The sequence below is a fragment of the Cupressus sempervirens genome, chromosome 8, assembly GCF_028749045.1.
Source record: "Cupressus sempervirens isolate cs-2001-9-10 chromosome 8, ASM2874904v1, whole genome shotgun sequence".
NCBI classification, from domain to species: domain Eukaryota; kingdom Viridiplantae; phylum Streptophyta; class Pinopsida; order Cupressales; family Cupressaceae; genus Cupressus; species Cupressus sempervirens.
In genome coordinates this window covers 17,529,883-17,552,827 of record NC_143125.1, presented here as the reverse complement: position 1 = coordinate 17,552,827, position 22,945 = coordinate 17,529,883, and the positions used below count along the sequence as shown (strand labels likewise).

At 34.8% G+C, this 22,945-nt stretch overlaps 1 protein-coding gene across 1 annotated transcript in view; it reads right to left on the bottom strand.

The window, feature by feature from the left end:
* Window positions 1-5,226: 5,226 nt before the first annotated feature.
* LOC149541368 (protein ESMERALDA 1-like) overlaps window positions 5,227-22,945 on the bottom strand; it is a 128,895-nt gene continuing 111,176 nt past the window's right edge. The window contains exons 6-10 of the mRNA XM_089796629.1: window positions 8,815-9,019; window positions 8,532-8,699; window positions 7,222-7,389; window positions 6,877-7,067; window positions 5,227-6,076 (exon numbers count right to left, since the gene is read on the bottom strand). Coding sequence (XP_089652755.1) covers window positions 5,917-6,076; window positions 6,877-7,067; window positions 7,222-7,389; window positions 8,532-8,699; window positions 8,815-9,019 — 892 coding nt within the window. The 3' untranslated portion in view covers window positions 5,227-5,916. The remainder of the gene's footprint in view (window positions 6,077-6,876; window positions 7,068-7,221; window positions 7,390-8,531; window positions 8,700-8,814; window positions 9,020-22,945) is intronic.

The window sequence follows — 22,945 nt, the reverse complement described above, 5'->3', positions numbered from 1 at the left end:
AAGTCTATATGGAACAACTAGAAGGTTTTGAATCTTCAGATAGACTAGATTATGTATAACATCTTAAAAGGGCATTGTATGGTCTAAAACAAGTCCCTAAGGCTTGGTATTCCAGGCAGGATAAACATCTCATTACTAATGGATTTATTCGTGGCAATGTAGACATCACTCCATATACAAAAGTTGTAAAAGATGATATACAAGCACTTGAAATCTATGCGAATGATATTTTTTTTGGATCCACTAATGATGATTTGTCAAAATAGTTCTCTAATATCATCGATTTAGAATTTGAAATGTCTCTTCTAGGTAAACTTACCTTCTTTCTTGGCTTGCAAGTATCTCATCTTGAACATGGTATATTCTTGTGTCAAACAAAATATGCTAAAGAAATGTTGGAAAAATTTAACATGGCCGATTGTAAACCAATCAATACACCTATGGAAACCAGTTGCACAATTCTCCTTCAATTAACCAAACATCATATAGATGCATGATTGGTAGTTTATTGCATCTTACAACTTCTAAACTTGATATAATACAAGTAGTTTGTATGGTTTTTTTATTTCAATCTACTCCAAAACAATCCCATCTTAATGCAATTAACCGAATATTTAAGTATATTCAAGGTACTCTTGATTTTGGCTTATGGTATCCACGTGATAATGATTTCACTCTACTTGGTTATACAAATGCAAATTAGGGCGGATCTAAGGATAAAAAGAGCACCAATGGCGTTGCATTCTTTCTTGGTGACCAGTTGGTTGTGTGGCATAGCAAAAAGCCGGAATGTATTACTTTATCCACCTGTGAGTCTAAGTTTGTTGTTGTTGTAGCATATTGTACATGACTAATTTGGATGAATTATCAATTGTTTGATTTGGGCATTCAAGTTCCAAGGCCTATCACTATTTTATGTGATATTATGAGTGTTATACAGCTCAATAAGAACCCAATCCTACATTCTAGAACCAAACATGTAGATGTGAAACTTCATTTTCTTTGTGATAAGATAATATTATTAATGTCCATCAAAATACCACAACGAGGGTCTATGGACTGGAAGCTTACACCAAGAAAATAGCAGAGACACGGAGCACCAAATATTGTCCACAAAAGAACAAGTACAACAAAAGAAGAAAGGAGGAGACATCACAGAAAATATTAGGTATCCGTCCTCGCAAGGAAAAAGTCCAACAGCAACTGATTAGTGCAACTACTAGAGGCCCTATGATGAAGTTGAGTGCTACAAGAGGAGTGTTATTGGCAAAGAGGTCCCATGCAGGGTCTCACAGATAAAGTCATTGATAATGAGTTTTAGTGGGTATATGTTTCTACTCAAAGGCAAGTTGCTGACATTTTCAGAAAACCCTTGGCCAATGACAGCTTTGATTTGTTCCAACCTAGGTTGGGAGTTTTCTCTCAATCTCTAGTGCAATAATCACTCCAAAATGGGGAGTCTATTTATAGGTTTTTGTTCCTGTGTCCAAAAAAATGTTGTTTCACAAAAGTAGTTTATTTTTTCATTAATGCAAAATGGGGGAGAATACTATTTGCATTGGTTGTGAGTTTTCCTGCTTCAAATTTTAGTGTTTGTGCATTGGTTAATACCATGTCAACACACCATCACCACACAAATTTGGCAAATTTAAATGGAATTTTATTTGTTTTTACTACATATCTTATGATCACCATAATCAAATATAGATGTTTTTTTTAGTTGTCATGTATGCAAGTAAGTATAAATTCCTACTATCTATATATGCTTATTTGTGTAACGATCTTCTTGAACTCTCACATATAATTGTTCATGTATCATATGGAGTAAATGTAAATGGTTTTGCCTCAAGAACAACAGGGGGAGTTTGTTGGACATATATTGTCCTTGATGCAAGAGGCAACATAAAATTGTTGAAAAGTCAATGATGATAATGAGAGGAATATTCGCATCCTCAAATGATCATTCAAAACATCAATTTTGTTGTATTAATTATATCCCCACTCCCATGAGTGGGTTAAATAGCAACAATTGGTTAAGACATTTGGTGGTTGAGTTGCCATGTGGCATTCAACTATGGTGGATTTGAAGAATTTCATTATTTTGCTTTATGTTTTGGTAAAAGGCAGACTTACCCTTGGCATTGAATCACTTGTATTGTTTATCATTTGCTTTGTTTTGGCAAAGAAAAACCCTAGCTCTTAGAGTATGTGTTGCCATGAATCCCTAGTTGCTATCTTTTCAGAGGCATCTCTTATACACTTTTTTTTGGGTTCTCAATATGTTATTGTTCTTTCTCACCTACTCCATTTCATGTCTATCTGTATAAGAGAAGTGCACAAGTTGGAAGGTATTTGTAAGACTTTTATACAAGAACAAAGGGTTGTGTTTTGTACTTATCTTCACATCATTTCTTACTCTGACGTGTTCTATGTTTCTTTTCTGTGTATGTTGAGAGCCACATAAAGGGATTTCTTTAAAAAGATTGGTTATTGTAAGGGTTTGAGCAGTGAAAAGCTCTCATGAAGGTAATCAATTCAATCTTCAATATGGCACAAACGACTTTATCTTTCAATACAAGATGAAAGGATACTTTGTTCCTCGAATGAAAGTATAAACAAGGGTTTGATTGTGTGTAAATTTATTCTTCTAATCTAGGTATATAAAAGATGCAAAGTGTGGAAGCCTTTCGATTCAGAATAATAGTTGTTTAAAGAGAATCACACGCACTGCTTATTTTGTTTCATTTTTAGTGCAAAAATAAAAGTTGAATATTGGATGTGATCACAATTTAATATTTTTGCGAACCTATACAACATATTTGTATAATATATTTTTAATGACAGTTATGAAGGCAGTTATTGCTTATCACTATGGTTGATTTGATGTTAATTAAATGCATTGTTTTGATTTATATCTTTGTGCGCACTCAACAGCAACAAATGAGTATGAGTTAATTATTTGAACAGTTTCTAAACAAGAAACTTCTTTCTTTAAGCAACATCATACATGTTCTTTATTTGAAGGATTTATAATTTGTTTCAATCTATTAGCTTTTTATGACAGTTGTAAAACGTTTTCAATCTTTATGTTGTTCAAATGCAACTAATAGTGAGCATTTGTAAATACTAATAGTTATCTCTATGTATAAAAGGGAATGAGGGTGTGTAAAGGAAATGTGAGAAGTGGAAAAGTATATACACTCATTTTGTTGTATATGTGGAGACTACTTGGTAACACTGAAAGAAAATCATCTAGACTAGTTTTATGTGCATTCAATCATTGATTGAACAATTGTAAGAGAAAAGCACAAAAGGGATTGTAGCCCTGAGTAGTTGTAGCTGCTGATGTAAAGAAAAGATTTATGAACCTAATAAAGATAACAAGTTCCAATGGAGTGGTTTTTCCCCTACGAGAAAACCAAAAGTTTTTGAGGGTTTCCCACTCAGCACAAAATCTTGCGTCTCCTTTTTTTGTAGTTGTATTAGTTGCTCTGATATCTTCCATTTTGTTATTGCATTCAACTTACATTCTTGGTTAAATGCTTTACATGCATTTCAATGTTCATATAAAAGTATAAATATTTATGAAAACTACTCAATTTTGATTCACACCCCGCCCCTTAGAACTGCCATTTCTACGAGCACATAGTATGGACCTATGGGTTCTATTAGCAAAATGGCATCCTTAACTGAACATGCATATTTTCTTTCTTGGAAAAGCAATATTGTCTTCTTAAAACCCTTTGTCTCCAACTATTTATTCAAGCGTATGCTCACTCTCATTTGATGCCTTATATGCCAACAAGGTTTCTTGCATCCTTTATTGTCTTGTCACTTATTGCCTCCATATTTGTCTCAACACTTGTAATGCATCTTGCATGACATGTTATGAGACTTATCTCTGCTGGCCTTAGGTTCTTCTTTCCACAGTCCAGATGCTAACAAGTAATCCATTGTCTTCTTAGTCTGTCCAATACTTAAAATTCCCTTAGTCTTTTCGTCAATGGTTAAGTAGTACTTTTGGTTTTCAAAACCTCTTGCTTCTAGGTTCATCGCTATGGACTACCAATCTTCGCGATCCATTGACCTGCAACTATTATCTTCCTATCTCTTCCAGCTGCTCCAGAACACTATACAACAGCTTGTAATGCTTGTACCCTTCATTTCCTCGGACATTCAAAGCATCTATCACTTGTGACATTTGCTCTTGAATATCTTTTGCTATTTCCTCTTTTTGGCATTTCATGAACATCCAACTCCTTAAATTAATACATTAAGGACATGTTGTTGCCTGGAGTAACGACTTTGAAAAGTACCCAGCAAAGATAAGCCAAATGATTTTGAGCTTTAAGCTATCAAGCACTGAGAGACCATGAATGATGTCCAATGGACCATGAAAGGAAAGAGAAACAAAGAGTTTAATGTCAGTTTCCATTCCACAGCCTTCTTTGGCACATCAACCTCAACCAAGAAATGGTTTTATTGCTGTTCCTCAGGGCAGCAACCTGAAGTGCGTTGTATGTTGGGCATTGCAAAAGTGATGAGACTAATTACCAAAAACATAATCGACCTTTGATAATTCTGTAGAAACTTCCAAAGCTACATTGGAGCTTCACAGGATTATCATATTGGCATCCCTTCAATATCTGAATAATTTGCAAATACACTCAGAACACAACCTCATGCAGCTGATCAGCTTATTATATTCACTAGCAGCTATCGCTCAACTTATTTAGGAATTATTTGTTGGACTGGTGCCTGATAAATCCTTATTTTTTCTGTTTATTTTTAAGCAGTCGTATTAAAATTTATTAATATTAGTAGAAACAATTTGTGCGGTAAAGTTTTGAAAGCAAAATTTTTTTAAAAGGACAAGAAATTTGTGGAGCCACGTCACATTTTTTACTTTTTTAATAACCTATTTTTAATTCTTAAACAGTAGTCACTGCTTTAAGATAAGGAAAGATTCCAATTTATCTTTTTTCTATAATTAAAAAATTAAAAACCTGTTTAGACACACTCCGACCACTTAAAATTTGAGAAGATAACTTACAAATCACTTAAGCAGCAGCATGAGAACATATAGTTAACCATACAAGTCATCAATATGCCAAACTTAGTAAGTGTTTTCTGCTCTGTCAAAATTCCAAAAATTCCCTAATAACAAACACATTACCTGCTGAAAAAGAATATCAAAGTTCAGAACATTGCCATTGCACACTTCAATAATTTAAACAATGTGCTTTTTAAAAAAACTAGGTAGTATAGTAGGAACAAGGATGAGATACATAAAATCCAAGAATAAAAGAATGCTTGCAACTGAGAAATGGGACAAAAATGTTCTCACAGAAGGTATTCAATCCACCCCCAGCCATGAGTCTTACAAAATTCTTACGGTGCCAAATTCTCCAAATGATACAATATCCCAAATCTACAGTATACAAGAGGGTGATTCCCTTGAATGGGAACAAATAATTTGCGTTTCAAACTACACTGATGCACCAAAAGTGTACAAGTATAGTACAAGAATTTCTCATTTGGTATCTTTATATGTCACTGGTTTGAGGTTGAAGTACAGTTGTTCTGTTGAAGTGGTCTGCTTGTTATCTAGCCAGGTCACAAGTATACAACTCCAAAATTTACCACTATTCCTGCTATACAGTATAAAAGTTGTCTCCAACACTACCATTTGACAAATGGGAGCTCAGATGGGCCCTGATATAGAGCTGTTGTACCGTGCAATCAAATTCTCAGCAACTTACCACTGGATGTTTCCCTTTTCAAGGATTGAAAGAATAGAACAAAATGCAGATAGAATACAACAATTGTGTAAGTAGAAGAATTCATCAAGCACCACTCAGTAAAGGCACATTGACAGAAATCTCCAACCGAAAAAAAATTGTACTATTTTCAAGTTTATGCTACAATGGCTTCCAAATTTTCCATGTTCTTCTCTAGACACATGCAATCTGGTGCGGGAAAGGTATATACTGAAGCATTAAATTTTCTTAGCTCAATTCCCTTAACATCACTATGATGTCGCATGTCATGCATTTGTTGCTTAAAAATCTTCCAACTGCAACAGACACCACAAATAATATGACACTATAAATATGAACAGTACAAATGCTACTAGATTGATAATCAAATTAAATGTACAGCTCATTTGTAGACCTCAACGTTTAAATTATATAATATTCTTTTAAATATAGAATTAAATAGATCTAACTTTAATTGATGACTGCAGAAGAAGGGAGAGACAATCCCTAGTTTCGGTTGAACAAGTCTAACAATAAAGATATGAACAAAGCTTAGAATAACCTTAAAGCTGACGATTATGTGCCTTCCATTAAGCTCCCTAAAGCAAACTACTCCTTTCATTTCTCATGTGGTACATGATCTGGCTTGTTTACTTCCAAATATCATAGGTTTGTAGTAACACATTCTTTTCCAAGAGAATCAGAATTTCCTACAATCTCATTCACTTGCAAGATCTACCAGAAATGGCTGCCCAGTGGCATCATACCTCTACAAAATGGTAACTGTATGCTCTTACATATTTGTAACAAAGGTGGGTTGTGACAAAGAACAGAGAGAATCTTATTACTAGGTAACTATGATTTTGTTAGTCCATATTTTGCAGATGACTCTTAAACCCTTTTTTAGGGCAACATGCAACGTTTGAACAACTTTTTTGAAGCAACTGAGGCAGGCATACCTCTTGTCCTTGCAAATATAATTTAGCACTCCTGAGGATTATTCTTTAGATGCTTAACATTTTGTTTGATAATCATCTTTCTCAAGAAAATATTTACATGAATTTCAAAAACTGGTATACACAATAAAATTATAAATCTATGGACCAAATATGCTGACCTTGTCTTTGGATCATCAAATAGAAGAGCCAATTTTCTTTTGTCAGGTTTTATTGTCTTGCTGTGTCCTTCGTTAAAATATCTCCGGTGTCCCATCAGAAAATGAGGAAAGTTTCCACCTTGAGTTGTAACAAAAACTTCACTGTGTAGGCAAACAGTGTAGTCTAGTGCAGCCATTCTTGACGAGTAATTCTAAAATAAATACAAAGCCAAGGTTACTAACAATATTGTAAAATTAAACCTTGGATATTAAAAATTTAAACTAAAAACAGCAGCAACAACAAAAAATTTATAAATGGTAGAACAATGCCTATGAGCCTGGGATCTGGCTTGGAACACATGGTACCTTGAAAGGAGTAAGTTCATCAGTTGTGGCAAGTGACTCTTTGGTCTGCAATAGAGGAAACATTTTCTTGAGGGGCAACATGTTCTTCTCTCCCTTGTATATTTTCCCGGCTGCTAAATAAATTGATGTGTTGTTATCAAATCCCATTCCTTTAAGCATCATACCAACCTGTATGATAATTAAAGTCCAAATGATCAATTTCATAGACCATTATACTGCCTACGTTCTCACACCAACTGACGATCAAATGATGTAGTAAATACTGTGCATTTTTAGTTTACTACACAGATAGAAACTCCAGAATGCTTTAGCTTTCAGTTTCAACCATTAAGGAACTGGACATGTCTACAATAAATAATTCTACCAATATACAAGAATGCTAAAATTTCGACTCTGTAGTATGGCATCAAAGACTAAATATATCTGTTGATTCTCAAGGCATCCTTTAATCCATTTATTTTGCTTCTGTGTTAGTTTTCTGAACTTGTTGCTTGGCTGATATTCTACTTCCATAGGGCGCAAAAATCAGCAGCTCTGTTTATTTGTTTGTGTTTTACTTCTCATCCTTCACCAAGCACAGATCACCTAAATAGTAGAGGTCCTATATTTGAAGGGATTCTAAAGTTTAGCTGCAGTTCTTATTTCTCAAGCAACATCCTTCCTATCTTCTATTTTGCTCACTTTCTGCTTTAGTTTTTAATGATAAAGCTTATTTTCCTAACTTAATGCTCCATTAAAATGTGTATCTGTAACACTTAGATGGTTCTCCTACTACATGGAAGAGGCCTGAGGAACATAACCAAGTGCAGAGCAAAAAACATGCGGAGAAAGCAGTTGAGTGCAGTGTAATTGATTTCAGTTAATAGGAGACAGACTTTTTATTGCTGTTTGTATTTTCAGAAGAGCATTTATAGAAGATATCGTACTCAGGTCTGATTTTTTGATTGAAGATATAATTTACATTTAAGATTAGTTTTCTGAGCACAGTCTGCTGGTTTGGAAATTTAACAGTAATGACCTATTTAAGAAAAAGAGTTGAGATTCTGAAGACACTTCAAACAGGTATCACTGTTCTTTATATCTTACAATACCAGCTAGTCACTGAGCTCAAACTAGAAGCTTTAAATTGAGATTAGGACAAGTTTTACATCATCCCATTTAATAGTTCACATGCTGAATGTTTAAAGTCCACAACTAATAAGCTTTCTAAGTTGCAATTAGAAAAAATGTCATGTGAGAGTGGATTTTGAAAGACACCATAATATGTAAAGAGTGAATTGTAAGACAGTCCAGAGCCTTAAAAAAAATACCTCCACTGGAGTTAATGGACATTTTCCATTCCTCCTAATTTGCCCAGGTTTAATGATACGGCCTGTTCTGTTGAACTTGCCCCTCCAGCCTTTTTCTCGAGCAATGTCCAACTCTTCCTTTTCTTCCTTGCCCCCATCATATACACAACAGGAAAATGCTACCATATCCTGCAAATCAAGCAGGCAGCACATATGGGTTAATCCAGCATAACTACAAATGGATTAACTGTCAATAAAATTGGATTTAAATACCAGAAAAAGAAGTAAAACCAAGTGTAAGCACCTCTTCAAATCGAAGATGAACAGCAATATATTTTCCACCGCTTATGGAGCTGTGCTTAAACATGCGTTGTACTAACTGGTCTGCAAGGGTAGCAATCGGTTCAACAAACTTTAGTGCTTCATAATTTGCCAAACATCTCATCCGCTGAATCAGGGGTGGAACTTCTTGTGATAATCGATTGGCAAATGGAGAAATCCGTATCACACTGCACCATGAAGAATGCAGCATTAGAAAAATCAGAACCTGAAAACCTTTTCTAATGCTGCATTTAGTGTAATTTATGTTTATTTGTATTGCTGGCCAAAACAAAGATTCCTATTGCACAACTATAAAAAAAAAAATTTCTTCATTGTGCAGGGTTTATTTTGTCAACTTAAGAAAATTGTCGTTTCTCGTTGTCGGAGAGCTTTCATGATGGCAGGGTAGACCAAGGCCTTCTGGCTCTTTAGACAAGACTTTCTACTGTTTGTCCTGTAGGGTAAAGTTTAATACATACTAGAATGCAAGTAAATGTAACAAAACGGATCTAAGGTAGAGAACTCACAACTGCATTTGCATTGATCTCATCAATGCTTTTACAATGTATCAAAACAACACCAGAAATATCTCTATTTCCCCCCGACAACTGTAACATGAATATATACAGATGTATCGATGGGGTGTGTGTGCCAACCATCGCCAAACTACCTAGACCTCAACAATACCAACAAACATTGATTATGTAAGTTGCCCAACAACATCATCCCCCCAGAAAAGAAAGTCGTCTCAAGACGACATACAAAAAAATGGGGATGAACACAACTATACAACTGCACAAAAGAAAATGAAGGCCATTTGTCGTTCCATACCAGAGTTCACCATGAAGGTTGCCTCCAAAATCTCCTTATCCTTTCTGTTTGTCATCTCCATAGCACTAGCAAGGCCAGTCTCTACCATAGCCTGCTCAGCCTGCTCCTCTCCTAAGTCAACTGCTCTCCCAACCCTGCCAGCTGACCCCTAAGCTTAGCCATCTCCACCTCTACTTCGTCGAGTTTGGTGGCCAACTCCTCTTGAGTTGTCACTGTTGCCAACTGTGTTGCCTCAGCCCTAGATGCCACATGATGGCTCAACACATGCCTTGGTACCACTGATGAAGGGTACTCCCATTACACAACCAATGCATGCTCTAATACCACTTCAAGAAAGTTCACACCACCCTTACAAACTCATATCCAAATACAAAACATAAGAGACAATGAGAGAATAAAAATTACTTCACAAAGCAATGATTGATAATACTTAATGATGCTTATGATGCTCCCCAATGTTTAAGGATGAGATCCCCACAACTTTTCACAAAATGCATCTATATTCATGATTCTAGTGCAAATCAGCTAATCATCAAAACTAAAAAATTAAAATATAGTTTAATATCAACCACAAAATCAAAATATAGTTCATCATTCAATGTATATCTATCTGAATCCATATCATATGGATTCACAAAATACTCATCATCGTTTCTTGGTTCCGTCTCCTCCAACTACTCCAAGTTCAAGATCATTTAAACCCAAAACGGTTCCACCTGTGGTAGATACACCATAAGAACATCATGTTAGAAAGTAAAGTCTATTAAATAACATGGATCGGTTTTGCAAATGTAATTATATTGTCATTGTTATAGATATGTTCCAAATGCAAATCTCGATTTCATATAAGTATGAGAAGAGGAGACATTTCTCTTAGGTTTAAACATCATTAGTTAGTATATTAATAATATAAATAACCATATGTATAATATATGTATATAAAAGAATATTTATCTAATGATGATTTTACCATCAATAATGAAACTCATGATCATATCAATCTGAATGTAACTACAAACTTAACACTCCCTCTTAGTTAGGAAGGATTGATATAGAACATTTATGTTCTTAAGTATGTGAAGAGATATCATCTCAATATGATATTCCTAGATGACATATTTAAGGATATCAACATAAATCTATCAACACACACATATATAATAACATATATTACATATGGAATTGGCTTCGATTCACAATGAGGCTAAATTTCTCAACATTTCTTCTTTAGCAAAGAGGGAATTGAAGCAAACTCTATAACTTTAGGGCCTGTTTGGTGAGCGGAATAGGAATACGTATTCCAAAAATTTTGAATTCCTTGTTTGGATGCACCAAAATGGGATTGGAATACGAAGTAAAAATGGAATATGTATTCCATTTTTGGCCCAAAAATGGGGTTTTGCAATTCCACCAAAATAGGTGTTATTGGAATACGTATTCCTATTCTATTTTTTTTTATTTTAGAAAACATAAATTTTCAAATCCGCGAATTGCCATCAGATATTGGCTAAACTAAACGGAGAACAGGAATACATTCTATTCCAGAATACGTATTCCTATTCCGCTCACCAAACGGGCCCTTAATATAAGTTTAAACACCACCTTAAGTGTGGTCTATAATAAATTTATGTTATGGTGTCCGGCAAGATCCAGCCCGAAGAACCATAACAGTTTAATTTCATGGTGTCAGGCAAAATCCAGCACGAAGAACCATGATAACACTCACTCCAACACATTTTGGTGTTAGGAGATGGGACTATTATTGATAAGATCGTCACCTTTCAATAGTTACCTTATATTCATTATCATAACTTCTGGCACTCCATGACAACAACTTAATGTAGTCTATTATGATAACAAGTCCAACTATTGATAAGATCGTCACCTTTCAATAGCTCCCCTCTAAATATATACATCAATGAAAAATCATCACCTTTCATGACATAATCACAACAACATCATGTAGTAACTCACATGATACCCACCATGAACCAAGTCAGGGGGTGGACCCACCATAGCTACTACTAGAGGGTGGAACAAGGGATTTCACCTCAGACTTCTCTCTCATAGAGGAGAGCGCATTACAAAGAATTTCTCTTAGAACTTCTCCTCATAGAGAAGATATCATCCGAAAAAGATTGCATCTCAAAATTTCTCCCTCTGAACATTGATCCTAGGAAGTCAGGTCCTCCAGTTACTTCCTCAAAAACTCTCTTCACCCAAGGATGCTTGTTGAACTCACTCTAAATCTTACATCAATTTTTTGATTTTCTGGTGATAAGTTATCACTTCCTCATGATATACGTAGGAGTATGCCCATCAAGATCATGCAGTCACCCACATGTATTTCTAGACTCCCTCTGAGTATCAATCTTCTAAGCTCCTGTGTTGCCTTAGAAGAAGTGTCATACTCCCTCTTAATGTAGAAAGATCTCATAATTTCAATCATCAAAGATGTTTGCTTCAAGAGGCTCGCTTCATCCATCTTGATCATCAGGGTCTTTGGAGCTACTATCATTAGATTGTATCTGCACAATATTTGGCAGCATGTGTAAAGCACCAACCTTTTTTTCCTATAAGAACATCCTCAAACATAAAGGAAAAGATCAAGGCAAATAACCATTATAGTATGTATAGAATTACAAATAAGAGAGAGACTACAAAGAGTAGATAAATGTAAAAGATAAAAAATACTTATCTGCATATGAAGATTCAAAATTTGTCTTTTTTTTTAGAATTTTTGAGAATGGAACATCTCCCCTCTAAATAAGGTTCAAGTGGGAATGGAACATTGACTATTATTCCCCCCACAATGTAAAATTTCCACTCATTCTTATATTGTTGAACAATTTTGTAAAACAAATATGACAACTCCTTTCTAAGTTCCAACTTGTTTTTTTCATCTATTGAAGGTTCAAATATTCATTTAGTTTAACAGTAGAAGCAAACATGTGCTTCCATTTTATCAGACTCGTCCACATATAATAGTCTAAAATTTTCATTTTCCTTTATATAAGCATTTGTCAAACAGTGGGAATGGAACATTGATTACTATTTTCCCCTACAATGTGAAGTTACCACTCTTATATCATTGAATAATTCTGCACCACATGAAATATGGTAAACTTCTTTTTCTTCTTTGATATGCTCTAATTGAAAGATGATAAGTGGAGTGAACTTAACTTTATTAGCCCTTTCCCAAATTATCTTTTGTTGTATGGAAGTACTAACACTTTCTCTTCAAGGAACTCCGCATTTCTTTCACACAAAGTATTGAGTACAAGTGGGAAACTAATAACAAGGTAGTTCTCTTATGGATTAGCCTTGCCTCTAATCAAACTCTTGTCAATATTCAGTGGGTCTTTCAAATTAATGAACCTCCAAGTTCTCGAATTGATAAATCAATTTAGAGCTTCTTCTAGTGAAATGATAAATCTCCAAACATAGGTGGAGGATTAACCAAAGATGAACAACAGGGATATAATTTGTCCAAATGGCATATAATGCTCCAACCTCCAAGCTCATAGATACAACATAGAAATGGTGAAGTTACTATCAATTTTCCTTTCATTGTATATGCTTTGTCATGTAACTTCAGCCCCAAATAGAAAGATTATCTCACCTTGTATGATTCACTTAATTCTCTAGAATTTGAAGCTGATGATTGGAATAAATTTCCTTCTATTTTGATATTATTGACAAGTTTAAAATTGTTATATTGTCAAATAACACGTCTGGTATGGTTCTCAAGTTCAAATAGTATATTTGCTAAAGATGTAGATTATCTTTGATTCACTATGTAGATCACATAAGAAATACAATCCAAAATCCTGGCCCTCTGTTGCTGACTGAATTCCTCTTCAATTAATGCTAATAGAAGAGTCTCCCTTGTAGAGATGTGGGAATATTTTGATTTCCTATTTTCTAGCAATGTGCTCAACTTTAATGAGATATGACAAAATAGATGTCACTATTTCCAAGGTGTGACTCGAGCAGCTCTTTCGATATATATATGGACTACAAATTCCAGCCAAGTTTGAAAGTCTACAATCTTTGTGTTCTAATTTCATGTGATATCATTATGATGTTATATGGAATATATGTATTGTATGTACCATGCAATTTCCAACATCAATTTCCTTATAATGAGTATGAAGCGATGTCCAGAATTAAGCATCCAACTCTGATGTTCAGTGTTGGAGAGTCCCTATGATGTTCTCGTAGCCTCCCCCTTATATGGTAATTTGATCATCCTCCTATACCTTGAAATGATTCATTTGATTTTGGGATGGATGAAGCACGACTCCTCCAGATGACTTTCTTCATAACATGTTGATTAGCTTTCATCCAGATCATCACTTATTGGTTGCATATCCAAAAAAAAATCATCACTAGACTTTCTCTATCTCAATTATCTATGAAACGTGACAATAATCATTCTATCTGATAACCGCAGGTTACTGAAATTTAAATCTGCAAATAACATCGAGTTCTGATTTGTCTCATCTGATATGGCTTCTTGACTATATTAGATATTAGATGCTGGTTGGATTATTTCAATGGTTGTAGCTTTCCCTTCCTTTCTGCCTAACATCATATTCCCATATTGCTCCTCAAATTTGTTAGTATGGGAACCTTTCACACCATTGGGTATGCCTATCAGTATTGTAAGTCTCGTTAATTGTGAATTATTCATCTTTTCTAAAGACAATAGTTTGATACCATATATATAGAGTTATTGATAATCCTTGCGTCTCCCATTAATGAATTGCAGCAAAAAACTTGACATCTATGATTGAGGTGCTCACACAAATAAGAACACACTGATATCTCTGTGTACAAAGACGTCACCGTGCAAGCTCATACTGATTGCAAGTTCCTTTTATCCTCAATTTTAATTTATTTTTCATCACTTTGTTTAGTGATCGTAAAAATATTCTCAATCTCCTTTCTCCTATCCGAATGAGATAGAATGCTTCTATATCATGTTCCATTCATTGAATAGGATGTTAAGATGAATGTATTCAATTAATAAGTTATCATTGTTTCTACTCTTCTTAATCTGAATTTTACATTTGCAACTTGGCTCTGGTACCATTTTAAATAACATGGATTGGTTTTGCTAATGTAATTATTTTGTCATTGTTATAGATATGTTCCAAATGCAGATTTCGATCTTATATAAGTATGAGAGAAGGAGACATATCTCTTGAAGAGACATGTCTCCTAGGTTTAAACATCATTAGTTAGTATATCAATAATATAAATAACCATATGTATAATATACATTATTATTATATATATAATATATGTAATATATATATTATATATAATATATAATAATATATGTATATAAAAGAATATTTATCTAATGATGATTTACCATCAATAATGAAACTCATGATCATATCAATCTGACTATAACTACAAACTTAACATCCACCAAGATAACTGAGAGGGGAAGGGGGTGAGGGGGAGTGAATTAGTTATGCAATTAAAACAACTCTCAATATCTTTATTAATTCCAAAATGTGTAAATAGTAGATGCAACAACCATACAAAAAGATAACCATGCACAATAACACCAGATATGTTAATTAGAGAAACCCTTGATCAGAGGGAAAACCCTAGTGGGAATGATGCCTATGAGATGATTTACTAATATAAAAGCTCATTTTGAAAGGATAGACCCTGTTAGGAGTCAATCAAATACAATCTGTACATATGAGTCCCAGTTAGGAGACTTTCAGGCCCTGTTAGGAGTTGTGCTAACCCTGTTAGGAGTTGAAAGGAGGACAACTGAACCCACTGTCCAAATAGCCTCAGAAACAATCTTTGCTAGACAATCTTCCAGATAAGCATATCCAAGATTTATGAACTGACTAGCCAACAACTCCTTTGCCAATATAGTTCCTTTGAAGTTGACAACACATTAATTCTCATCAACCTCTTCTTTCATCAAAAGATATTTGCATTCAAGTTCACTCATACAACAATCATCCGCATTGGATACCAATCCACAAGGAAATAACCTTTCCTTTATACCAAATCCTAAAACAAGTCGTGAGGCTTTCCCAATTTACAATAGTAGTATAGGACATCCTTAAGATATTACAATACATGTCACATTACAATATTACACTTTTTCAAGATTACAAATAAACTGTTGGCTCACAGTCTTCATAACTTATTACACAATGAACATCTAATTATGCCTTTTTAACCAAGGCATCTCTGACTTGTCTTCAACATCTTTCTCAGTCTGCTTAAGCCAATTCCATCCCTATGAGGAGATAGAATCAAGAAATCAGAGCTCGCTTTCTAGAAACGTTGTTTGAAAGCTACCTTCACTAAAATCCTCATAACTCGCACCAGTCTTCATATTTCCATATGCATGTTTAGTTGTAGCATCTAAACATACTCATGAACATATCCTCAAGTGCGCATAAGCTAGTCTTCAATACTCAAACCGTGCCAAACACTTCTTCCTCTGAAACTCTGTCATTCTTTACAAAATAACAAGTATGTTGACATCAATGTCAAACTCTGTCATTCTTTACAAAATAACAAGTATGTTGACATCAATGTCAAACTCTGTCATGAATGCAACACATAAGCTCTGAAATACATCTTTAGCATTGCTAACATACTCCCCCATAGGAATACCATCAGCATTCATGCTAACAATCTCCCCCTTTGGCATTGATGGAAACATAGATGAAAAGCATCTAAGTTCCATGAATACCAAATATATTTCTTCCTCATCTGCCTTTGCTCCCCCATTCATGTTGCCCATGAATGTCGTAATGTTTTGTTTTAGAGTTGCCTTATGAAGTCCCATACAGAGCCCTTTACATGTTGTTTTCTTTGTCACTTTATTTTCCAACTTTCAAATAACATCCTTTAGTATGCTTCAAGTAGTCATGTCGTGTGCTTCAGGTAGTCATGTCGTGTGCTTCAGGTAGTCTGGTTGTGTGCTCCAAGTAGTATCCCTCAATGCTTCGGTTAGCCCGTACTTCAAGTAGTTCTCCCTTAGTACTTTGGGTAGTCTTTCTTTATGCTTCAGGTAGTCTTCCTCAGTGCTTCGGGTAGTCCTTTTCAATGCTTTGGTAGTCTTTCTCAATGCTTTGGGCAGCCAGTGCTTTAGGTAGATCTCCCTTAGTGATTCGGGTAGTCTTTCTTTATGCCTCAGGTAGTCTGTACAGTTCAAATCGGAAAGAAAATATGGCCGTGCGACCTAAGGGTAATGAGAGGTGTCTGTATGACTGGTTGGAGATGGTCGTGCGATATGCAACAAGATGGGCGTACGATATGCAAATGGTTGTACAGTTTGTGTGAACATAGGAGCCGTACAATACTGATTGAGATGTTTGTATGGTTTGAAAGGCAATCATATGGTGAAGTCCAAGAGTTGTGTGGATGGGTATGGAAGTCGCATTGGGCCGTCGGCATGATGGATAGAGCTACACTTTGAGATGCCAAAACAATGTGAACATATTTGCCAGAAATGCCAGTACAAATATTGAAATCCAATCACAGATATATAGATATATGTATTTGCAAACAAAGATGGTGCATGGAATTGTCAGATTCAAGCAAGTAATATAGAGACAGAGTAGTGTGAGGGTTGAAACCCACCAAAATCGGATTAGCCAAGTAAGGAAGATCTTTCACTTCCGAAATGGCAAACACTACTGAATTCCAATAGAAATTTGCAGTACAAAGAAATAATCCAAATCGCATAACTACTACCTACACGTCATGCTTAGATACCCTTCAAAAGAACTTCCGAGGGTTTACAAAGATAGCCGACGGCAACACCTACAGAAACAATTAAAATAAAAATGGGTCCGAGATATACTAAATCAATTTGAACCACAAATACAAATATTATTAACTTGGGCCCCATATTAATTAATTAAAGTAACCAATTAAAGATCCATTTGTTATATTATTTAAATTCTAGGACTAGTTAATCAATTAATTTAATTTATTTATTACATTAAAATTTGGGGACATGACAAATGTAAATATACATCTACGTCTCAGACAGTTCATAATACATTCTTTCATCCTTTAGAACCTGTCATCACATAACTCGTATGCACAAGGAAGGTATTAATCTTCCCCATACATAAACATCTATACTCTCTCCATAAATAATATAGAAAATTCTCTCCCCACCTCAAAATAATGTTTTTCATGCACCAATCTCTCCCCAAAATGACGTTTTTCATGTGTTATTCTCTCCCCTATTGACATCAATGACAAAGGCATCATTATGTCAATTCTCGAAGTTCAATCATCTCCGAAACAATTTGTTCAAGATCAAGTGTCCAAAGACATTGTTAAGTACCAATACCATGAGTCCTCAATGACTCAGCTCAAGTTCAAATACTCCCCCATTGGAGAAGCATCAAGCATCCAGTCCAAATAAAGAAATAGTGCTCTACTACCAACTGGACTGCTGCAATCTCTTGTATCAACTATTCAAAATTAGGTTGGGACATGACCTCAAGCATACCTCTGAAGTACTCAAATATGTCCTTAGCCAATGGTTTTGTAAATATGTCTTCTATCTGCTCCTTTGTGCTAACATATTCCAATCTAATTTCTTTCTCTGCAACTCTCTCTCTCAAAAAGTGATACTTAATAGATATATGATTTGTCTTTCAATACTCCTCCATGGGAATACCATCAACATTCATTGTAACACATCATCTATGATTGTGGGATGTAGAACCATTTCCTTCCAATATGATTATCTCACCAAATTGAAAGGAAGACCATTGGCATAGAGACATCTTGCAATGGCTTGATCAACAAGCTTTCTTGTCTCTCTTGTGGTATGTATCCATAAAGTAGATGCCATCAACTTTGAAAGTATTAGTTGCCTGGCCCATTGAACTTTGATTACCGATGGCGGACATCTATAAGAAATTAAATAAATTTAAATAATTAAAAAACTATGAACATCAAGCATATAAGTGCAAAACATTGATAGAAAACTACTTAAATAGATTGCTAAACTTCTTCCTTCACTTCGTTTTTCCAACAAAAAAGTTTGAAAAAGCTTGAAAATTTTCTTCACAACCTTGACAAAATCAGTTTTACATGGGGACTTGTCGCTGGTATATTTCTTGACATCCTCTTCCCGGATACATCTTGGAGACTTGGGGACACCTAGGGAACATTGACTTTAACTTCTAGAACAAATTAGATTGACTCTCAAAGTAACACAAATTTGGCATATGAATTTTGTTGATTCTTTGCAATGGAACTCAATTGACCAATAAAAGTGTTTGATTCATCATTAAATGATATATATTGATTAACAAAAATAGTTATGATTTATCATTAAATAATATATATTGATTAACAGAAATAGTTATGAAATTTTAATAAACCTTTTAATTCAAAATTCAATATAGATATTCAATAACAATATTGAATATCAACCTTATTTGAATATCTATCTCAATTTAATTTTACTAAACTAAGTTAACTAAGCGGTGAATATAATTGAGATCAAATCCCCATGCCAAATGACATAGCTACGGGTCACGTCACTCCAAAACGATATATCACATATATTTAAGGATCCCCCATAGGATGAGAAAGACAGGAAGAAATAAAAGAGAAATAAAAAGGAACATCAATTGGAAGAGAATGAAGTCTCTCGTGCAAATACCCGTCAACAATAAAGTTAGCGAACTCTGCAAATAAGGATGCCACGACCCCGTGATTGTACAAAGCCCACATACTCTATAATAGCACCAAGTCCAAGTCACCGGTGGGCCACCCTTGTCACATCATACACAACAAGAGCTGCTTGTGGATAGAACGAAGTGATCACCATACATATGAGAATATATTAAGGTCCCAAGTTCTTGGGTATTTAAATATTTTGTTTTGGCATATCATATTAAAATAAGTAATGTTATATTTAATGGATAAATTTATTTCTAAGAACTAGAGATATAATAAACTCATTACCAAAGGAAGGCAATTAAGAATATAAATGGATTAAAATGGATTGCTCACAATTTCATATATCATGAATAGGTGTACTCCTATTTGGCCGATATAATGATGTAAATTATGGCTTCTAAATGTTAGTATCAGAGATGGATATAATTATCCAATTTTCTGACTTAATAAGGATACATAAAGTGTTGGTATCAGAGATTGGTATAATACCTGTTTGGCCAAACACTTATTAAAGGAATACATTCTCTATAATGTTGGGACGTGAGATTTATCTCCATCTGACCAACATACCTGAGGAAACATATGGTTAATGGTGTCAACATATGCATATGTTAACCTTAAAGATGCACTCTAGAAATGACAGTTGAATAACTAAGGGTTAAGTAACCCGATCTAGAGACGTTTTTAAGGTTTGGGTTTTAAGATAGAGGGTAGGAAAGTGTAATAAGATATGTTATTATTGAGATACTAACTATGGTTTTTTGCAGGGTTTGCTAACTCTAGTAGAGGGGATAATGCAAAAAACCATAGTTAGTATCTCAATAATAACATATCTTATTACACTTTCCTACCCTCTAGTGGTATCAAAGCATAATCTTGCCATCCTGTGGAACCTCAGTTAATCTACAAAACAATGGCTAAACAACTAGCCCAAGAATTAAGGAACTTTATGGAACAAACTAATGAAAGAATTGAAAACTCCAATAGAATAATATTAGAAGATATACAAAAATTAAGCAACAATAACAAGCAAAGTGAAAGGTCTAACTCAAAAAGAAACTACCATTCTAATCATGAGGAAAATGAACCCTCATCACAAAGTTCAGCCCCACGAGACACTATTACTTCATTCATTCCAAGAGGGGAACCTGTTATGGAAGAAGAAACAACTGCAAACAATGTGGAAGAAATTGTACAATTATATGCAAACTTGGAACCAAACATTCGACAACTTATTTCTTTTGAAGAAATACTACAAAACTAAGATCATGGAAAATAAGAAGAAAAATCAGGTAAATGATGACCTTCAACATAAAATAAAAAAAGTAAAACTACCATGTTTCGATGGTTCAAGAGAAGAAACTGCTCAATCATGGATGCAAAAATTAGACACATATTTATCATACAATCCTATGGCAGAAGGAGGTGCTATTAAGTTCGCCATACTTTATTTAAGTGGATCAGCCCACAAATGCTGGCACTATGGAAAAACATCCTTAGGACATGAAACAATTACCAACTATCGTGAGTTCACTCAAAGGTTGATGAATAGGTTTGATCAAAGAGACCGTGAATGGTACTTCTAGGAACTAACTCATCTCAAACAAGGGGTAGTAGAAGATTTTGCAAATCATTTCCAAGACCTCTTAGTAATGGTACTGAATCTATCTCAAAGCCAACTCACTCATCTGTTTATCGAAGGACTCAAAGTTCCATTAAAGCACACGTAAAACCACTCGAACCTCATAATTTAGAGGAAGCCATCAAAAATGCAAAGAAAATTGAGTCTAATAATCCAAGGGAAACACCTAAGAAGTTTGGGTCCAAAACTTCCTACAGAAATGAAGGATTCAAGATAGATTGCCAAGAAAGGCCCTGCTATTTCTGCAAAGAGCCATCGAGCAAGAAACATCGATGTCAAAAGAAAGAACTATTTCAGAAAAACTTATGTTTTACATGCAATGAACCCCGGAAACCTAGTCATCAATGTAAAAGAGGAAAAATGAACAAAATAGAAGAAATAGGTGAACATGATACCCTAAGGAAAAAAGCAAAAACATGTGACATCAGCCGTCGTCACCCAAGAAAATGAAAATAGGACCTTTCGACTCAAGGGAATAGTTAAGGGACAAAGAGTAATTGCGTTGGTGGATTCAAGAGCTACACATGATTTCATTGGAAAACACTTGGTAGTAAGGAGGAAACTTATAATGCAAGAATGCAAGGGCTTCAAGGTGGCTTTTGGAAATGGGTCCATTGATAATTGTACAAAGATAGTACCCTCAATTAGAAGTCGTCCTAGGGGGCCACACCATTAAGAGAAGCTTCTATGTGACAGATCTTAAAAATGACATTATCCTAGGAATGCTATGGATAAATTCCCTTGGACAATTCACAATGGATAGTCCAAATTCAGAGATTTGTTTCCAACACGAAGGGAAAGAAATCACATTAAAAGGAATGCCAGATGGTTCCGCCAAGATGGTTTTGTGTACAAAAATGGCAAAAATATTCAATCATGACCAAGGGAAATGGATTGCACAATGTATGATATTAGATAAATCTAACCTAAAGGGAGAAACCATCCATATAGATATTCAACCTATATTAAAAAGATACAAAAGTCTTCAAGGAAATTCCCCCAGGGCTTCCCCCAAAAAGAGGATTTCTACATTCTATAGAGTTAGAAGCAAGAGCAAAACCAGTAATAACCACCCCTTATAAACATCCCCGAAAATTCAAGGATGAGACAAAGAAAACAATCAAGAAGTCATTGGAGATGGGTCATATCCAACCCAGCAATAGCCCATTTGCATCATCAGTAGTCTTGGTCAAGAAGAAAGATGGTGCTATGAGAATGTGTATTGACTACCAAGCATTAAATAAGAAAACTATAAAGAAAAAATACCCTATTCCTAGAATTTATGAACTAATGGATGAATTACACAGAGCGTGTTATTTTTCAAAAATTGATCTACGTTCCGAATATCATCAAATGAGAATGAGGAAAGAAGATGTACCCAAAACTGATTTCAAGTGTTATCATGGACATTTTGAATTTCTAGTTCTTCCATTTGGCCTCACCAATGCACCTGCAACCTTCTAGTCATGTATGAATCACATATTTAGACAATAATTAAGGAAATTCCTACTCATATTCTTCGATGATATACTCGTATATAGCATATCATGGGAAGAACACCTCCAACATATCCAAGAAGTACTGAAGATCTTGGAAGCTGAATCACTATATGCAAGACTTTCAACCTGTAAATTTGGCTTAAAAGAAATCATATACCTAGGACACGAAATCGATGCAAAGGGGGTAAGTGTGGATGAGGAGAAAATCAAGGCCATTAGAGAATGGCCAAAACGTAAGACACTCACCCAACTTAGGGGTTTTGTGGGCCTATGCAATTATTATCGATGTTTTGTGAAAGGGTTCTCTGAAATTGCTTCCCTACTCACAGATATAACCAAAAGTTAGATTTTACATGGAATGATGCAGCACAAGCTTTCGAGAAACTTAAAGAAACCATGTCCTCTTGTTCACTTCAAGCTATTCTAGATTT